This window comes from Xiphias gladius, chromosome 4 (genome assembly GCF_016859285.1).
Source record: "Xiphias gladius isolate SHS-SW01 ecotype Sanya breed wild chromosome 4, ASM1685928v1, whole genome shotgun sequence".
Lineage (NCBI taxonomy): Eukaryota > Metazoa > Chordata > Actinopteri > Istiophoriformes > Xiphiidae > Xiphias > Xiphias gladius.
The window spans coordinates 12096158-12114645 of NC_053403.1; the positions used below are offsets into that span (position 1 = coordinate 12096158).

An 18488-nucleotide genomic window follows, 5' to 3' on the forward strand; every position below is an offset into this window, starting at 1 on the left:
GCCTCAAGTGTGCTCGGAGGAGATACAACATTATTTCCCTCCCTCTTCTCTCCCTCTCTCTCTCACTGTTGCTTTTTGTCTGCAGCAATTTTCTCCGCAGGAAGAAAATTGATTGTGAACATGTCAGTCTTTGTGTCGCACTGTCCTGGTTAGTAGCTCAATCCACCCACACAGAGTCAGCATCAGTGAATGGCCAATACTGATAACACTCGGTCTTTAATGTACGGGTTAGCTGCTCTGGGATTTTCTATACTCCCCATTGATTTGCAGTGTCCTTTAAACTAATTGCGGCATACTGGCAATCCAGGTAGACCTTCTTTGGCATGCTAGGATTTCCTGTATATCATAAATACAGGTGGCAGAGTTAAGGACCTTCTACAGGGCCATCATCACTCCATCCAAACTCCTAAACAGCTCTGGCAACACTGCAATTTCAAAAAGCCACTGTATGTGTGATTGCTTCCAGCAGTCTCCGCCCATGTCCCTGATGCACCGCAGAGCATTTTTAATTGAAGCTAATGGAGCACCTAGTTTTGGATGTTGAGCAAAAGAGAACAAAATAATCTTCATATGCACTAGTTTGAATTGACAGTTCATGAAGCCCAAACCCCCCCCTTCGTCACTGGACTTGAAAATACACTTTATGTCTACAGACGTGATATTATGCTGAAAGACCGAGGCTTAAGCTGCGACAGTAAATGATCCACGTAGAAGCCGTGGAAATAAAGAGACAAAATTGTTGTGAATAATAAGAACAATGTACGATTACACTTATTTTAACATTGATTTGAACTTTCTGTCTGACTCTCACTTGTCAGCTCTCGTTATTTCCCAGTACGATCTCTCTCTATTTCTGTCTCTCTCTCTTCCCTCCAGCTCCGGTTCGGGTTTTTCCGACAGCAGACCCCAGTCTCCAGCCCGGACAGCAGGTCTCAACTCCAACACTCCTCCCCCGCCGCCTCCCCCTCTTCCCCCTCCACCACCCCCCTTACCCTCCACAGGCCTGCGGGGCACCCCTCCTCCTCCCATTCCTCCCCTGCCAGTCCAGCAGCAGCCCCCGGCCATCCCACCTCCCCCTGCTCCCCTCCAGATCGCCCCGGGGGTGCTCCATCCGGCCCCTCCGCCCGTGGCACCTCCCCTCCACTCTTCCTCCCCGGCCCGTCTCCAGCAGGTCCTGGACAAGGGTCCGTCCATGGGCTCCGGGATCCAGTCGGACGGCACCATCTTGCCTCCTCCCCCGCCGCCTCCCCCTCTGCCCCTCCCTGGAGCGCGGAGCTCCTCGCCCTGCCCATCAGGCCCGCCACCTGTGCCGGCCTTCCCCTCAGCAGGAGCCATGGCCTCGCCGCCGCCCCACACCATCCACGATGTGGGGACCAAGAGGCACCATCCAGCCAGTCTGCCGCCCATCAGCGATGCACGCAGTGTCCTGTTGGAGGCCATCAGAAAAGGTGGGTGTAGCGCTGTTTTACCAGAAATGGTTAAAAAAAACTTCCCCAGCCAGCAGTGAGGAGTCGTGGACAGCAAGCAAACGCTTGATGTTCAGGGGGAAGTTTGAATTTTATGCTCAAGTTTGATGGATGCCAAAATTCAGCCAATAAGATGTTTTCCTTTAGTGTATGTTTAAGTTAAGCTTTTTCAGAGCAAGTAAATTATTGCTTTTGTGAGCCACGATATTAGATCATCAGGCACTTAAATGTTTCTCCCTATTTCCCTGCTGCAGGCATACAGCTGCGAAAAGTGGAGGAGCAGCGAGAGCAAGAGGCTAAACATGAGCGAGTTGGCAACGATGTGGCCACCATCCTGTCGCGCCGCATCGCCGTGGAGTACTCCGACTCCGAGGACGAGTCCGAGTTTGACGAAGGAGACTGGATGGAGTGATGGCGGTCAGGGAGAGGGGAAAAAAAAAAAGCAGCAGTGGCAGGAGAGGACAAATCTGTTCAGGTGTCCCCCCCCCCCCGAACCCTGCACTCCACACCTCGCCATCAAAGAGTCCTTTCTACTCTGGAAGGAAGAGAAACATCGTTGTTGCCCACTTTTCCTCGGTCGAGCTTTTTTAACTCGTCATATCTCTGTCTCGTTGTGGTTTGTGTTCAGAGAAGCGTCTCCACGTTGCCCTTGTCCGTCTTTCTAGTGTTCCAAGAGACGTTTTTGCATTCATTCTTTTCTGCACTACCACACGACCTTGTTTCAGCCGGATTTCTTGTGATGAAATCGCCAATGTTTACTATTGTCATTCATGAAAATAACTTTTTTGAAGGACCACTTGTTTTGTTTTCTGTACATCAATATTAAAAAAAAAAAAAAAAAAAAAAAAGGAAAAAATAAAAGGCATGTTGCATCTATCTTTAGTTCTACAACACAGTTTTGCCACCTGGTGGCTGAACATGGCATTGAATGAATGCTGTTTAATTTTATCGTCTTTCATTTACCATTTTCTGCGGAAGCATTTGTGGTCATAATAGGCCAGTAGTTGCCGATACTTACCACTACATGAACGGTCCCTCAGTGTGAACACCAGCGGGGTTGTCTTTTGTTTTCTCTCGTTATCAGGACTGACTTTACCACTACAAACAAGCAAAAGATTGTGTTGGTATGTCATGTGATGATTGTCGTATGGTTGATACTGAACAAGGGGAAGCATATGGCCGGCTTTGGCAACGCGTGCATATTCATCCACTTAGATCTAACCTTTACCCCAGGGAAATGTATGCCAAGAGATTGAGCTTTTTTGTCTGTCCACGTTGACATCGGGCAATGTCAAAGATAAACACTGAGCCATCGGTTTTGAAAATGAGCTCTCATCCTTTTCTTACGTTATTTGCCACACATATGGACACTGGAAGTGATTAGATGCTGTAGATGTACATCAGATTTCCTGCCTCTCTTACTGTCCCTGATGAATATTCAGTGCGCCGAGGAAAACTCTGAAAACCACTCAGCACCACTGAAGGCAGCTTTGGTCTCAGATCCCCCTTTACTGCGTACCTGCCGACTAACGAGAAGCCTTATCTCGTTTGCTTCTACAGCAGCAACTGTCGTTCAAAAGAATAAATTTGGCCTTTTCAGGCCTAAAAGAGGAGGATACATCATGCCTTGTTTTGGCCAATTTCAAAGAAAATGTCTGCCATCCTTTTCTGTTCGTTTGTTCGTTCTTTCTTCTACTTGCCTTATTGTTCGTACAAAACGTATCGTTGAGTTGATGAATGTATTGTGCTGTTACTACTTACTTGCCTGCGCTTGTATGGATTTGCTGTTTCTATGTTTGGGGGGACAAAGGGACGAGGGGACAGAAACCCTGGTTTAAAAAAAAAAAAAAAAAAAAAGATTAGATCAATACTGTATACACATGTAACTTATGTAACTGTTGACTGGTAACAGTTTGCTTGAATTAATAAAAATCTAATGTTATGTTTCAGCTCTACATGTTATGGGTTTGTCGTTGTCGAGCTGAGTTTCTCTCATCGCCTGTTCGATTTGATTGTTGGGGATTTGACACAAGCCGGAAATATTCAGTTCCTCAAAGTCGGCTTAGAGTTTATCTTCAGCTGTTTTCATGGCAACAAAGCCCAAACCTGCAACAGTGCACGTTTATTTACAGTTAAGGCGAACCCCATTAATGAACTCATTTTCAGATACAAATGGCTCCTCTCTTACAGGGATGATTAAAAAAAAAAAAAAAAAAGGTTCATGTAATTATTACTTTATCTGCATGTTTAGATTAATATGAAACCCAACCAAACTCAACTAAAAGCTTATTAGACCGATGGAACCAAAAACCATTAATTTGACATTATGATGGGGATATGTCATTGGACCACTAAAATTTCTCACGTGTATGTAAATTATAAGCACAGACTGAAATATTTTATATAGAAAAATGTTTCTTATAATTGGTAATTCAGTTAGATATACTTTAGAGATGTTATTTAAGGTAGTACATCGATAAGGTGAGCTATTATGATGGTCAATAAAAAAAAAAAAAAATCTTAATCAAGAACCCTGGCAGAAAGTTTTAAACCCTTTCAGCCCTGTTGTGGCATTCGAGGCCACACTAACTTTAATGAGCATTTACATTAGTTAGAACCTCACTAATAGTGCGCACAACAACACTCACGGTCTAACTGCCTTCAGTCACAATAAGTGGACACAGTGAAATCACTGTTGAGGATAATGTAGAACACAGCCGATGCATGCTGGGAGGCTCCCCAACACACCTGTCTCATAAGTGCAATCAAGGATCGTTCCCCCAACCAATCGTGTTGTGTGCGCGTTAAGTGTTGATCAAGGATTTCTCTCTCTACTTATGCTGCTTTTATTTCAAAATAAGAGCACGCTTATCTAAGATAATTGCGCTTCAAACTACATTTGGATTGTTACTGTGTGTTTTATTTCATGATGTACTTAGTCAAGCATATAACTCTTTACTGTGAAAGCTAAAATGTAATAATCCCACCAACAGATGGTAGTGGTTACTCTCACCTAAAAAAGTCTCAGTAACGAACGAAATTAAATGTGAATAAACCTGAAGATTTTCATGTTTGGGCCCAAGGACATGTTGGTACGAGAGCTGCTCCAAATAAATATAGATTTTTGTCTCGCTTTCCACCTGCCCTCACCTTCCTCACCCCTCTCATTTCTCTAGAACAGAAGATGCTCCTGGAGTTTTCATGTTTATTATCTTGTCACTCATCTCACATGATATCTGTGTCTCAAAAACACATCGGCTTTGGAGCTGCATGGATAAAACTTGAATACACTCTGCCGAGCTCATCGCAGTTTGCAGCAGGCTGTTAGGAGAGGGCTTATTAAAAAGTGAGTGTAAGTGTTTGTCTATGGGGAGTTGATGAATAAGATTTAATTACCAGATATAGTTTGTTATTTTATTCATGCTGGGAAGGTGTCCAACGGTTTCACCTCGGAGGAAATTGCCTGATCTGATTTCTTCCCAACATTAAACTGTAGCCAACAGACCTGAAATAGCTTTTGCAAACAAAGACCAGCTGGTGTACTTAAGTGTAAGGCTGATGGATACTGCCACATCAGACAATCAGTTTTACAGCTTAGTACTTGAATTTTCTCTTATGCAGAATATTCTGCCTGTCTGCTGCTCGTAATAATTTACTGTAAAACACAAGCTAAAAATAACAGTATGACACCCTAATGCTGAGGTGTTTGTGTGTGTTGCTTTTTGCTGTAATCTACACAGCGGCAGACAGTTAATTGGAAACAGTTCCCAAAACTAGATGTAGTTTGCATGTGGTGAGCAATAAACTGAATATGAACTGTTTATTTTTAATGGACTGCACAATGTATTCAAACACTGTTTTTAATTACAGATTGCTAGTAAGTTTCCAGTGCTGGATGTACGGAACAGACTGATAGAAAAAGGCATACATATCTGCATATAAACTGTTTATTATTAAGTTATATTGACACAATTTTCGATTGAGACTATTCTGTTTGAAAGATTTGTAATGTGTGACAAAAAAGGTGATGATTACAGATATAGAATACATAAGAATGTGTATAAATACTGTACAAACATAGCTGCACCAAAATACTAAAAAAAGAAAAGGCATAGCATGAGCAGCGAGCATTTAAATGATTTACAGAAAGATAAACAGACCACCTTAGTCAACAAGCGTTTGCTTTACAATACTGAACTATTCACTATTGGCCTGATCTAAATCTTAATACTGGTGTAAATAAAACTTTAAGGGAATTTAATAAAGTGGAAAACAAAGTACTAAATGCAGTACTTATATACATTAATAAAACCTACTTGTCAATAATTTTATTGTCATTTACAGTTATTCACCCTTTGTAACTGCCAGGCTCAATTACACATTAAGAATGTGTATTACAATGTATCTGCAGTTTCAGGAAGGCTTTTTTGACATTTAGTGCTACCAAGATCAGTTTAAACAGAAATATAGCAACAATGGTGGAAAAATCAATATATCCTCATTAACGTAACTACTAAAACTTTGGAATCTGTAGAGTAAGGAAAATGATATTACACTATTTCTGCCATTATTATTATTGTTGTGGAGTATAGGATTTTAATACAAATGAGTATGCAGAACCAAGTAACCCAGTGGTAAATGAACACGTCTAATAACTGCAATAAGTTCTTGTCATATTGTTTAAGGCTGCGAACTTTGATTTGTCAGTCTTTCAAGGGCCCAGATACAATCATACAGTTAATACCCTGTAAAATAAAAATAACAAATTTGCAGGTATACATCTTAACCCTCAAATCTGTTCTACTGGCTGACTGTTAAAGGATATGTACTGCCAGAGCAGTTGCCAGGGATTAAAATCTTCCCCTGTCTGGTCACTTAACTTTGAGGGTGTTATTCTTCCTTCGCGGTGACGCCTTCTGCACCTGGCGGGCCCGCGTGCCCAATCCCAGAGACTGCAGAGACTCGGTGATGAAGCGCTGCGTGGGAGAGACACACAACATCACCAACAACTTGGCATCGCCACCTGGTGAACGAGATGGAGAAAGACGAGGAGATGTTAACTATGAAAACATTATATACGATATAGAGTGTATAACTCACTTTGTGTTCATTCTTTTTTTTTTCCCAATTTTTGGCTATGGACATTTACATTTTCCAGTGCATCTACACTGGGTGTATGCTCTGGTGTTTTAGTGTATGTTTATGTGTCTGCATGTTTGAGAGTACTGATGTGCGGAATCTCTCAGCTGGATGGGAAGACACTGTGAGGTGGATGGACACATAAGAAGCGTGGGTCCTATGTCAGAAGAAGAAAAGTTAGAGAGAGAGTCAGTGAGTGTGTGTTTGTACCGCACCTATGGCGTCCTGAAGTAGATGAGTCAGTTTGCTGTTCCTGTAGGGGACGTGTGGTCTCTGTTCGGCCAGAGCGCCCAGAACGTCAGACAGAGCAGAGAGGCTGCGGTTTATACAGGACACCTCCCACAGTGCAGCACCTGAAACTCCAGACATACCTGACACAGACACACACACACACACACACACACACTTGATATTTAATGGTTCAGAAACTTACAGAAAACAGAATCGAGCCGTTTTAAGTCTACACTAAGCAACATATTCAGCTCAAAGTAACTCCAAGCGGTAACTGAAAACTGCTCACATTTAAATACCAATCACTCGCATAGCAAAGTTGTCATGCCATCAATCTCTTGTTTACCAACACTGCCTGTCAGATTTATGATGTTTTATACGTAACAATAAAGATCAAATTTTTGATGAGTCTAACCTCCTTTTAATGGAGCACACTCTGCAGTTTAAGTCAATTTTTCTCTTAAGAATGAACTCATCAGAGCAGAGATGTGCAGCCACTTGACACTTGAATTTAATTTTTAGCAGCAGTTTATCTACAGCATCTCAATGAGGCCTAAGCCTAAAGCCCCATTTTGCAATTTGGCATGATGAGGAGTTTATTTACCAGTTAAAATCTTGCCTGGTTTATCTTAAAACGCTCCAGGACCAGTGTTCCCATGACGTCTACAAATTCTAAGAACATCCCTAAGCACTGATCCCCTCTTACCAACACACTCGCTCCCTGCCAGGTCCACCAGCTGCAGCTTGGTCCTGAATGGAGTCTGTGAGATACTGTGTCTGGGGGAGGGACATGGGGAATGGGAAGGTGAAAGGCCGGGAGAGGAGGCAGGGCTAGCAAAGAGTTCGTCTTGTGAGTGTCGGGCAGCAGGGTTGGCACGGCGACAGCGTGGACTCCACCACTCCTTCTGGGTGGAGCACTGCATGTCCTGCTTGAAACTCTGTAGCCTGCGGGCTGAATGGAAGAGCAGTAAGGTCAGTAATGCAGGAATATGCGGGCAACAGGTGTCATTTACACCACTGCGAGTGGGTCGGCGAGTGTGTGTATGAATGTAGCTCACCCAGGGCCAGGGCATTGGAGCTCTTGGAGGAAATGGTGAGGGTTACAATGAGGTGAGAGCGTGAAGAGTCGGTATGGACAAAGGTGGGACAGTGAGCTCTGAGTTTCAGAACGCTGTTGATGATCTGCATCACCTCAGAGGCGCTACACACAGGCCTGTAGAACATATAGAGATAGTGATTAAAAAAAATACACACACACACCCTTAGCTAACATTAGCTAACATTATTCGTTAAATCTGGATCAAATGACTAGGTGTTTGTGAAAGGTGTTACTCATAGTGACAAACCCACAGCGAATTATCACCCGACTTTGCAGTTCCTCTCAGCTCTATGGAGTTTAGCCTCTTTTAACTTGTTTTGGTTTTCTGGTCTGCAGCTTTACAGTTTGATTCAGTTTCACCACTGTGACAGTGTTGTTTCAACCACAGCTGTCGTCAGTGAAGAAGCTCTAAAAACCCACTGCACACTAGCTGCCTACCACCAAATGACAGACAGGCAAACTTAGTGACTAGCTTGTCAACATAGTGGAGCATTTAGCCGCCAAAGACCCAGACATTTTCCCTCATTAGGTGGCCTGAAACATGACTCCACATGAATGCTGATGTTGCTCCATGTCTGCTGGATGTATAAACAGGCAACTGTGGGCTGACATATTCACCATATCAACTTAAAAGTTGATAATAATGTGTTTACAGCTTGTCTTGTCTGCCCAAAAGTGGCGAGAGAAAAAAAACGAAAAAAAAAAACAGTTGAAGGATTTCTCTCCACCTGGGGACGGAGGAACTCTGCAACAAGCTGAAAACACATCATCATATTACTACCTTGTAAACTTGATTTGGCTAATAACACATTTGACTACTTACACATCTAGCAGCTATGGATACACTTTAGTACTCAGTTGGAATTGTTTCTTTGGCCACCTTAAGAAAGTTAGGACCTCCAAAATTCCCTCTTCTTTAGCTCTGTTTTGTCACCACCAACTACTGAGAAAATTAAAAATTGAATCTTTATCTTGTTAAATGCTCGATAAACTTTGTCTATCAGATGTTTGGAGCCGGGGCAGGTAGCGTGCAGTGGCTTTATCTGAGCTTTTTTGCTCTACCTGCTCCAGCTGCAAAGTGGGATTTTGGGGTGGAATTTGCAGGCTGCAAAACCAATAACAGAGAACTAAAAAAAAAAAAAAAAAGCTACAAAGCTCCATAGATGTAAGGGCAACCAATTTCCCATTAAACATCATTTGATATTTTTCATATAAAAAGTATAAAGTAAGTATTTTTTTTAAGCTTAAAAAGAACTGCTCCTCCAAAACATACAGTATAACTATTTCATGAAACTGGCAGTCTAGCTGCAAATCATTTTGACTCTTCATAAGGAAGCACCAATAAACACCTTCTGCACACGGTCACCTCAGCTCTGGGTGTACTCACTCGTATGTAAGGGAGGTGACCTGGCTGGTACCAGAGGAGGTGGTGATGACGTCCCTGCGCTGGCCGGCAGCGTTCCCCTGCTCATCTCTGGCCAGCAGATCAAACACCTCATTGTTATACACTTCCATCACTGACACCTCCACCGTGTGGCTCTCTGCAGGCTTCTCAGAGATCAGCCTGGGTCACACACAGACGAGAACAGAAAGGGTCAAAGTTCATGACAATTACAGTCTATTTTCGTGCACATTACAAATTAATAAGATTTTTGTTTTATGATACATATAACACTCAGTAAGTTCAATGCAGGTGCAGAACACAAAAGCATATTTTATTGTCAAATTTAGTCATTACATGCTGTAAATGTGACTAAAAACCAATGAATAAACAGTCCATTCTCTCTCACCGAAACAGCTCAGCAGCAGCCTTGGGGATAATACCCTGCTGTGCCTCCTGCTGCATCCTTGAGTGCTCCTCTGGCGGCTTGGATCCCATCATGGTGTGAGTCTTCCCACTGCCTGTCTGTCCATATGCCATGATACAAACATTATAGCTGCAGGGCAGGAAAAGAGATGATGTTCAGTTGATGCTGAAGCCCTGCAGTCATTTTATGCTTTTTGATATTTATCTCATTCAGTTTGTTCTTCATCTGAAAGCCCCCATTCATGCACGGTACTGCTTAATGAAAATAGTTGAATGAATACATTTGAAAGACATGTTATTTAATATAGTACTGTTTGTATTGGTAATACTTACCCATCCAGCAGGGATGTAAGGAGCGGCTTGACCTCGTCAAACACAGCATCCTGGGAGTCCTCTGGTCCATGCACTCTAGAAGAAACAAGATTGCCTCAGTGACTAATTGCTTAAAAAAAAAAAAAAAAAACATACAGTAATGTACGCTGCATCAGTATTTTACCTCTCAAATTCAAACATCTTGTTTTGCACTGGCATCCCTGTCTTCAGGCAATTCACTATCACCGTGTCCTGAAAACACAAACAACGAATAAGAAAAAAAGAACACTGAGGGGAAGTTAGCAGCAACCACATCGAAACTAATCTAAGAGTCTGTGAAACTCACATCACTGATGGCATAGACCACCTCCTCTGATGATGCAGGTCTGATAGAGAAAAGATAGAGGATAACATTGGATTATATTACCTTATTCAAGCACAGAACAACTAGTCTCATACATCCTTTATCATACTGTATTTTATGGTGTGGACAAATGTTGCATTGTGTGTTGACCCACCCTGATCCAGATGTGAAGGACTGGACATGGTCAAAGGGTAGAACTGGCCGCACCCTGCAGTGAACTCTAATGTTACCTCTCATCTCCTGTAGCAAAAAAAGAATGAAAAAAAAAAAAAAAATCAGACATCAGAAGATTTTGCTGCAGTTCTTCATGTACGTATGATCCACCACCCTAGAGTGTAACACTTTACTTCTGGCCAATATGCCAATAAAACGTCTATCCTCACCACCAGTGTGTTGTGAAGTTCTTTCCTCCTCTGCCGCTCTGCCTTGCACCTCTCCTTCTCCTCCTCCAGAGAGCGCTCTACAGCTGCAATATGAGCCTGCAAGTCTGAGTAGGGGAGGCAGAAAGTTAGTGGCAATAGCTTATACTGCATAAATACATACGTATTTATATATTTTTAAAAATCAAGAAAAAAATCAAGGTTTTTTTTTTTAATCATGGACTGATATTAAAGGTGGCTTCTTGACATCATTAAGCCATTATTGTGTTCATTATGAGAAAACAAACAAATAAGATCAACACCGAAAAGCCTCCACTGGCTTCTATGATGCGTCAGACATTGTGTGCTACCGGTTCAGACTTTGTGGGGAATCTGGTGTAGTGCAGTATAAAACTCAGACTGTCTTAAGGTGGAAAAGAGCTGAGTGAATGAAAATCTGTCACAATCAACTGCAAAGCCAGAGGCATCCGTTCTCCGGTGTAAATCTTTCAATTCAGGCTAAGTCTTTAATCCCGCAGCACACATGTACACACACCTGGCACCAAACACCTCCATTCACACACAGGACAGGCTGAGACATTCAAGAATAGGCTGGGTTGAACATTAATAGAACAGAATAGATTAGAATGACAAGGATGTTTTTCTCTATGTTTAAAGATTATTTGAAATGTTAATTATTCTCAAACAATCCAAATAACAGTAAAAAACAGCTCAATTATCTTCTCTCCATGTGGGATATTACTCTGCTTCAAAGCCCTCAGAACATTAATTGTGAATAATTGTGTGAATCTATAGTTTATTTATTTCTCCTCTCTTGTTTTGGCATGTTCTCAGCAAACTAAGTTTAATGCATGACACAAGAACATTAAAAAAATGGGTGGTGTTGCTACATCATAGTTTCTCATTCATTAAAATCAGCTCCAGGATTTGTCTCTTCATCTGGGTATGACATGATTACTCTACCAATCAAATACTTGCTACTTGCAGATGTATCAAAAAGAAACCTGGCTGATTCTTACAAAAACTGACTGACCTGTCAGGTGTTTTGGAATGACGCATTTTATATCTAATTTAGGACAGATTTTCACTTTAATAGCCTAACAGGGGGTTAGCCAACCTACCACACAGTCAGTGCGTCTTTGTAAAGTTTGAGATATTCAAAAGTTCATGTATGAAGCTGTTAAAAACTCAATTAACAGCCCAATATGAAAAACAAATAATTATAAGCAAAGCAGCAAATAAAGTGCAACATACATGTAATGTAAGAAAAACCTCCCAGTAGTTAAATCACAAAAATGATTAAATTACAACCCAGAGGGGTTGGTACTATTGGCAACAAGAAAGAGAATATTGTGTTTAATGCAGTTAAGTAGGTAAATTTCTACATTCTTCCTCAACTCTATCAACTGACATCAACAATAGACAGTCAAGAAAAGATATCTTGATTGGAGCAGCTCGTGGTATTATGCAAAGAGCAGCATGTGGTCAGGCTCATGTGTGCCAAAGCATTTGACAAGATCAGTTTCCAGCTATCGTCAGAGCCGTGATGACGAGCTGACTTGCGAGACAGTCTACGACAGAGCAGTCAACCTTGGACACCATCGAAGGGAGGGGTGAGAGAGAAGAGGGGAGGAAGCGTGTGAGAGGATTACCAGCACACACACCCTAACAGAGATCCAGCCAGTACGTAACCCGTGAGACACTTCAGAATGGAGACAGATACACAAAGGGTGAGGGAGTGCGCATAAGTAGTAAGACGTAGAAAATGTGAGACCAGGAGGAAGGGAACAAAAAAAAACAAAAACAAAAATCTTCCTGTAAATAACGTCTTCAAAGATCATTCATTTAACACGCATGGCCAAGTGTACAACTCAAATGGTGTCTCCTTATCTTCAAAGTCTTTCTGTACAAATTCATGCAAGGGTTAAAAGTACTCCATTTATTTTAATTTAGATAGACCACAATATTTCTGGGCATGGGTGTTACAGGGTTACTTTTAAAATATTGTCCAATATCAAGTACCTCTCTTTGTGATCAATCTGTGATATCTACTGTAGATTTGAAGGATTCTTGCTTAAAATGTGTGCTTTTGTAGCATGTAAATACACAAATAAATAAAATTATCTGACACATCATTATTCAAAGGGGTTGATTCCTAAGTACTGTAACTGGTTTCAGTCCCAAAAAAAATCCTTGCAGGTTCCAATGCAGTAGACTCTCAGCAGTCAAGTGTGCTCAAAACAAAACATCCTAACTTATGCAATGCATTACTGTCCTGTTATAGCACTGATCCAATATCTGGCTTCTATGAATTGGAAACTATCACAGCTCAGTGTCAAGGGCAGAGTGTCAGTGCCTTAAGATGCTGCTCCTCTAATGGCTGCCTGCTCACCTCAACTCACTGTACCCAGGCTCCACCCTGTGATGCCCAAATTTGGTTGTTCTGATGCCAAACGCCAACACCAAATCTAAACCCCAGCTTCAAAACATTCTTTCAGATGTCAAAGATGCTAAGATGATGTTATGTTATGCGTTTATGTTATGGTTTGTGGCTCCACGCACTCAGATACTTACTCTGAACCTCATCTCCATGGTGCCCATTTAGGGAGGATTTGGCTTGCGCTACTTTCTCCAGTAGCTGCTTGCTCTGCTCCTCCAGCTCGGTGGCAAAACTCATGTACACTGCAAACACCTCACTCAGGTCCTGCCTCAAAGCCTGCCACAAACACGCAGAGAACCAAATGAAGTGTGTAGGCCATTGTGAGCCAACACTCTGCTCTTTGTTGTATATGCCCTTCTTTGTTTCCATATAGCCTGTGCACACACGCACACATTCATCTTTGTGCATTTGTACCTGGACTCCAGACAGGAGTTTGGCCAGGGCTGACCGGGTTATATTCTGTGCATCCCTCTGGTGCTGATGATGGTTCAGGGCTTTGGTCTCCTGTTCATGGTCAAGACGTTGTTTCCCCAGACACTGAAAAAGATATGACATCAACATGCTTATTTTGCACTACTCCACCACTTAATTCTTACTTTATGCCAAGCTACAGTATGACTCATAGCTGAAATAAGATCATCCAACAACTGTATCATGTGATGCTTAATTGCAAAACTAAATTTTAATACGACACACGTGTTTTTGAAAGACTAGTTTGTCAACTGTTGAGTAGCTAAGAAACATAGAAACAAACTAAATTCTTTGATAGATGGTTTGATCAAATGTGCCATACAACAAACAAAATTTTGAGAGATAGTAGGCCTTATCACAAAAAGCTGTACAGTAACATCTTTGATGCTATATGATCAGTAATTGTTATTCAGCATAATAGCATCCTGGTACTAGTTACTTGCTCAGCTAAAAATGCTGCACAGCAGGTGAGTACATGGCTGCTCACCTATACTGTTTAAAAAAAAAAAAAAAAATCAACCTAGCTAGTTAATTTTTGTGCATCAATTATGGCATGTTTCATTTTTACAGACTACCCAATAGATCTTTCTAGCAGGTACTTTGATATGCCATAGTACATAAAGCACAGATGTAAATAATATTAATGATGGCTCTGTTCAATTTAATTGGTCCAACATGTAATATCAGTGAGACACCATGCACAGCACTGGAGCCGGCATTGATAATTATTGTTATTACATACAGTTCTGCTTTCCTGCTATGATACGTCAGACTGTCCCCAGTAAAAAAGGCCTCTAAAACCCAATTAGACGTCTCATCATCTCCACATCCAAATTAGTCTGTGCTTTAGTGTTCGCCCTGAGCACCTGAAAGGACAGCTTACAGTTTTGTGTCTGTATTATCATTATTTAATACACAGAGACACACAGAAGTTTGATTTAAAGTGGCCACGCCGCTAAAAGCCTTACAAGTGTGTCTTGGGAGAAATGGAGTTAGCAAAGCATGTAGGTGAAATTAGTCAACATGCGTTTGCTGGCATCTTTGTCAGACAGTGTACCAACCATCTGCCCAATGCAAGTCTGTGGGTAAATTAAAGCGAGGAACCAGCATTGCAAGGTGACACGTGAACTAAATGCCAGTGAAATGAGGAGCAAAGAATGTCTATTTGAACTTTTCAGACTCAAATGATCTCCGTCCACCGAGAAAAAAAAAAAAAAAGTTATTCCCATACAGCACCAATGTCATTGAATTTTGTGCTGCACCACTTCTAAACATCTTCAAGTGAACTCAAATCACATCATCCAGCTCCCAGAGTGGTCGGCCAGGTGTAAAAACAGACACACACAGGAGGTCAGAGAATAAATATAATAGACACAGCTCGCGCAGAATAGAGTAGAATACATTAAAATAGAATAGAATAGAATAAGCCTGTAGGTTTAAGCCTGTACTGTTAGTAGTAAATGGCAGAAATCTTCTTACCTGTGCAAGTCTTAAATGAAGAATAGCATTCTCTGTCTCCAGCTCCAGTATTCGCTCTTCCTTACTCTGAAAACACAAATACGTTTCTCAAATGTACAGTCTTCAATTACTGGATAAAGACAAAAGTCGCGAAACACGTTCTCAGACACTAATAAATTTTGACATTCATAAAATTTAATTCGACTGCAACTTACCCTCAATTTGTGCTCCAGCAAATGTACCTGGTGCGCAAAAATTTGGTCCCGGTTTATAAAGAGAGGCATTTCTCCTAAAAGAAATGAAGCTAGTAGAGAGGTGAATGAGTAGCCTCGTCCGTTTCCGTCGCATCCCGACGGTCAAATAATCCTCGCGGGTCAGATAATCCGATTAGCGACGGTCAACAACAAGTCCCTCAACTCTGCTCACCTGTCGGACGTTTGCGTGAGGACGCAGCCTTCCAGCCTGGAAGTGAAAAGAGACGCTCGGGCAGGCGACACGACCGTTTTTTTGTTTGTTTGTTTGTTTGTTTGTTTGTTTTCTAACTTCTGACAGCAACACACAGTCATTTCAGGACAGCATTGTTAGTTTACTGTGGCAGGGGGGGGGGGACGCGGCTTCCGCGCACAGGTGTTGTTAATGAACCCTTACCACGTCACGTGTGACGCGCGAAGTCTTCCCAACAGACAGAGGGCAGCAAAGCCCACGATGGGGGGGGCGCGCGCTGATGTGCAATAAAGAAGAACTAAACATCACGAAGAAGAAGGAGAACCACTTCCGCACAGTCGCAGTTTACTTCAGCCGGCCCTGTCAGTAGTGGGTTCTGTCACAAAATGGCTAAACCGAAAGACAAGAGACGAGAGAAAGTCAGTGTCGCCACTGAGGTGAGACGCCGCAAGACGTTTCTCTGCCCTCAGCTAGCTAGTAGCTCTTTAGCCAACGCTTGCTAAGCACTGTGCTCATTCGCAACTTGTACAGATGTCCTCCACTCGCTCACAGCGCCGCCTGGCCGCGCTCTCGGCGAACCGTGCGTTTCTGCCTCACCTGGTTGATCCCCTGTCTCACCTGTAAATACTGTGTCCTAGATTGACCGTTTGGAGGAGCGGCGGGCGCGTTGCCAGGACAACCTGGAGAGGGCGGAGTTCAGGTGCAGGAAGGAGAAGCTCTCCGATGAGGAGAGGTGAGGATGGAGATTGTGACAGTTGAAAAAGACCAGTTGGTAAAGGAAAGGTTCGTGATTTTTCAAGTCAGTCTTAAGACAACATCAGACGTCAGTTTTTGATAGCCCTACTCGTTCATCGTGTTCACACTCACACATTTCAAGATTAAGAGATCCCTCCCCAATGTGTTTTCTCTGTAGGTGATGTTGGACACAATCCACAGTCCTCATCCTGTGCAAAAATGTATTTGGAAGTTTAGCTGACGTTAACATGTCCAAGGTAGACGCACTGAGTGAGTGTCTTCCAAGGTTACAGTCTTTTTATTACTGTCTGTCCACTACAGCTCAACAAGGAAACACTGTCCAGGTTAACACACATGAAAGGGAATTTTATACTAAGAGCACTGTGTCTTTGGAAGATACCCATTTGATTTGCCTCACTGAGGCCGACACTGAAGCCTCACATTGGCTTCGGATAAACTCTGGAATACATTTTTGGCAGGGAAGGAGTACTGTGGATTTAGTCCCCCATCACATACATTGAAATCCCAATGGGACTGGGAACTTTCAGTGGCCAATATGAGCAGGAGGAATGATTCAAAAACTGATGTCTGATATTGTCTTAGGACAGACTTGAAAAACGGTTCTCAATTCTACCTTCTGAGATGAAACCTAAGAAATGACTTTCTCACTTTGCGGCTTATCCAAAGAGTAATACCCTCCTAACTGTACTGTTTTTCTTTGTCTCATTCTCTCTGTTCAACAGGCAGGAACTGGAAAATGAAATGGCAATCATGAATGAACGGGTGCAAAAGCTAGGTGAGCCTATACGCTTGAAATGCTAACTCATGGTTTTAGAGCCCCCCCGTCATTCAAAAAATGTGTTTTTCTGAAAATGTTGTTTCAACCCAATACCAAGTAATACCAGGACCAGGATCAACACCAATATCAATACTGATATCAATCCTTTTAATGTTAAAAGCAGCAAATTTACTATCAAGAAAGGGAGATAAATATGTCATGGTGACTGCTGTATCGATCCACCCCCCAATTGTTACTTCACTTGCATGATTGACCTTCACTTCACTTCATTAATCAATAATGAAAATAATTAGCGTTATCAGATTTTACAAACCGCTGTATATACAAGAATATGTATTTTACAGACAGCACGTACATGTTGGTTTTTCAGCTCTATATGGCAACTTACACATTTAACATAAAGAACATTTGAAACGGGAAGGATTCAAATTGAGTGTCATCAAAGTGCACTGACTTACTTATGAATAGTGATGGATCTGGACCACTATAAATTTGGTCTGCTATGCGGCCATGCATCATTGGAAGGGGCAGGTTTTGTTTCTACATGAGACTTCACATTGGGTGGTGACGGATGGTTGCCAGTACCACACATTAATGCCTGCAGACCAATCTTGTTTTTCTTTCCTAGACAAGGAGCTGGAGACCTTGAGAGGAGAGAATCGGAAGAACATGCTGCTCTCGGTCGCTCTTCTCGCTATCAGCGCTCTGTTCTACTATGTCTTTTTCTACAATGAAGAGCACTCATGATACCACAGAGAGTCTTAAAGGGACCTACCGCTCTTCAAAGAGCAACAACCTGCAGACACGAAGAAGAGCTGAAGAGCTTTGTTGATGAAATACCTCAGTTCTGCCTCCAGATGGCATCATTTCATTTCCTTTATCTCATCTGGTCATCAAACCGGTTTATCCTGCACAGTCCAAAACCCCACCACAGCTTCCTCTACTGTGAAATTGGAGTTTTAACCATGTTTGAATACTTAATAATGGCCTGTACTTCCTTCCGCATTGATTTCTCTGTCAGTATAGCTGAATATGTGTCAGTTCTCTCTAGATTTTTTTTTTTTTTTTGTTCCTCTCTTGAAAGTAAAATGCTGGACACTACTTGGATAGTTATACCTGGTAATCAGGTGACAAAATTGAATATTCGTCAGTGTGTGACTTGCCTGTTGGTTATCCCACCAACATGCTGGACATCTGCACACTACTGCAGGTGACCAGGATTGTATCACCTGTAAACCCTCACGTGTAAAACATATGTTAAGATGAAGTAAGTGGGCGTCTCTTGTCTTTTCCTCAGCTTGCAAACAGTCACATTTTTCGTTTTCGTTGCTGTGTAAAAGACC

At 42.1% G+C, this 18488-nt stretch overlaps 3 protein-coding genes across 7 annotated transcripts in view; 2 read left to right on the plus strand and 1 right to left on the minus strand.

Moving 5' to 3' along the window:
* wasf1 (WASP family member 1) overlaps window positions 1-3367 on the plus strand; it is a 59032-nt gene extending 55665 nt beyond the window's left edge. For all 4 annotated transcript variants that reach the window (XM_040125199.1, XM_040125203.1, XM_040125200.1 and 1 more), the window contains 2 exons: window positions 877-1448; window positions 1721-3367. In XM_040125199.1, coding sequence (XP_039981133.1) covers window positions 877-1448; window positions 1721-1878 — 730 coding nt within the window. In that variant the 3' untranslated portion in view covers window positions 1879-3367. The remainder of the gene's footprint in view (window positions 1-876; window positions 1449-1720) is intronic.
* Window positions 3368-6238: 2871 nt separating this feature from the next.
* kif25 (kinesin family member 25) lies at window positions 6239-15753 on the minus strand. 2 transcript variants are annotated; one of them, XM_040126155.1, is made up of 15 exons: window positions 15383-15753; window positions 15189-15254; window positions 13653-13775; window positions 13373-13514; window positions 10802-10905; window positions 10573-10658; window positions 10401-10440; window positions 10239-10306; window positions 10076-10150; window positions 9726-9872; window positions 9323-9499; window positions 7895-8049; window positions 7543-7788; window positions 6821-6976; window positions 6239-6489 (listed from the first exon to the last, which is right to left on the minus strand). In XM_040126155.1, the coding sequence occupies exons 1-15, from the start codon at window positions 15449-15451 to the stop codon at window positions 6338-6340; spliced, it is 1806 nt and encodes a 601-aa protein (XP_039982089.1). In that variant the 5' UTR covers window positions 15452-15753; the 3' UTR covers window positions 6239-6337. The 2 variants fall into 2 exon arrangements, with proteins under 2 accessions (XP_039982089.1, XP_039982090.1); XM_040126156.1 differs by having other exon boundaries at window positions 6246-6442.
* ccdc167 (coiled-coil domain containing 167) lies at window positions 15675-18146 on the plus strand. The gene is made up of 4 exons (XM_040126157.1): window positions 15675-16048; window positions 16250-16344; window positions 17090-17142; window positions 17774-18146. The coding sequence occupies exons 1-4, from the start codon at window positions 15998-16000 to the stop codon at window positions 17890-17892; spliced, it is 318 nt and encodes a 105-aa protein (XP_039982091.1). The 5' UTR covers window positions 15675-15997; the 3' UTR covers window positions 17893-18146.
* The last annotated feature ends 342 nt before the right edge of the window (window positions 18147-18488 follow it).

What these genes read in the sequence shown, in the direction of transcription:
- kif25 (XM_040126155.1), bottom strand. Translation starts at nt 15,451, where the DNA reads ATGCCTCTCTTTATAAACCGGGACCAAATTTTTGCGCACCAGGTACAT. An exon ending in AACTCCTGTCTGGAGTCCAG is followed by an intron (nt 13,515 to 13,652) that starts GTACAAATGCAC and finishes TGTTTGTGGCAG; the next exon opens with GCTTTGAGGCAGGACCTGAG. An exon ending in CTCCAATGCCCTGGCCCTGG is followed by an intron (nt 7,789 to 7,894) that starts GTGAGCTACATT and finishes TCTTCCATTCAG; the next exon opens with CCCGCAGGCTACAGAGTTTC.
- ccdc167 (XM_040126157.1), top strand. Translation starts at nt 15,998, where the DNA reads ATGGCTAAACCGAAAGACAAGAGACGAGAGAAAGTCAGTGTCGCCACT. An exon ending in AAGTCAGTGTCGCCACTGAG is followed by an intron (nt 16,049 to 16,249) that starts GTGAGACGCCGC and finishes ACTGTGTCCTAG; the next exon opens with ATTGACCGTTTGGAGGAGCG. An exon ending in TGAACGGGTGCAAAAGCTAG is followed by an intron (nt 17,143 to 17,773) that starts GTGAGCCTATAC and finishes TTTCTTTCCTAG; the next exon opens with ACAAGGAGCTGGAGACCTTG.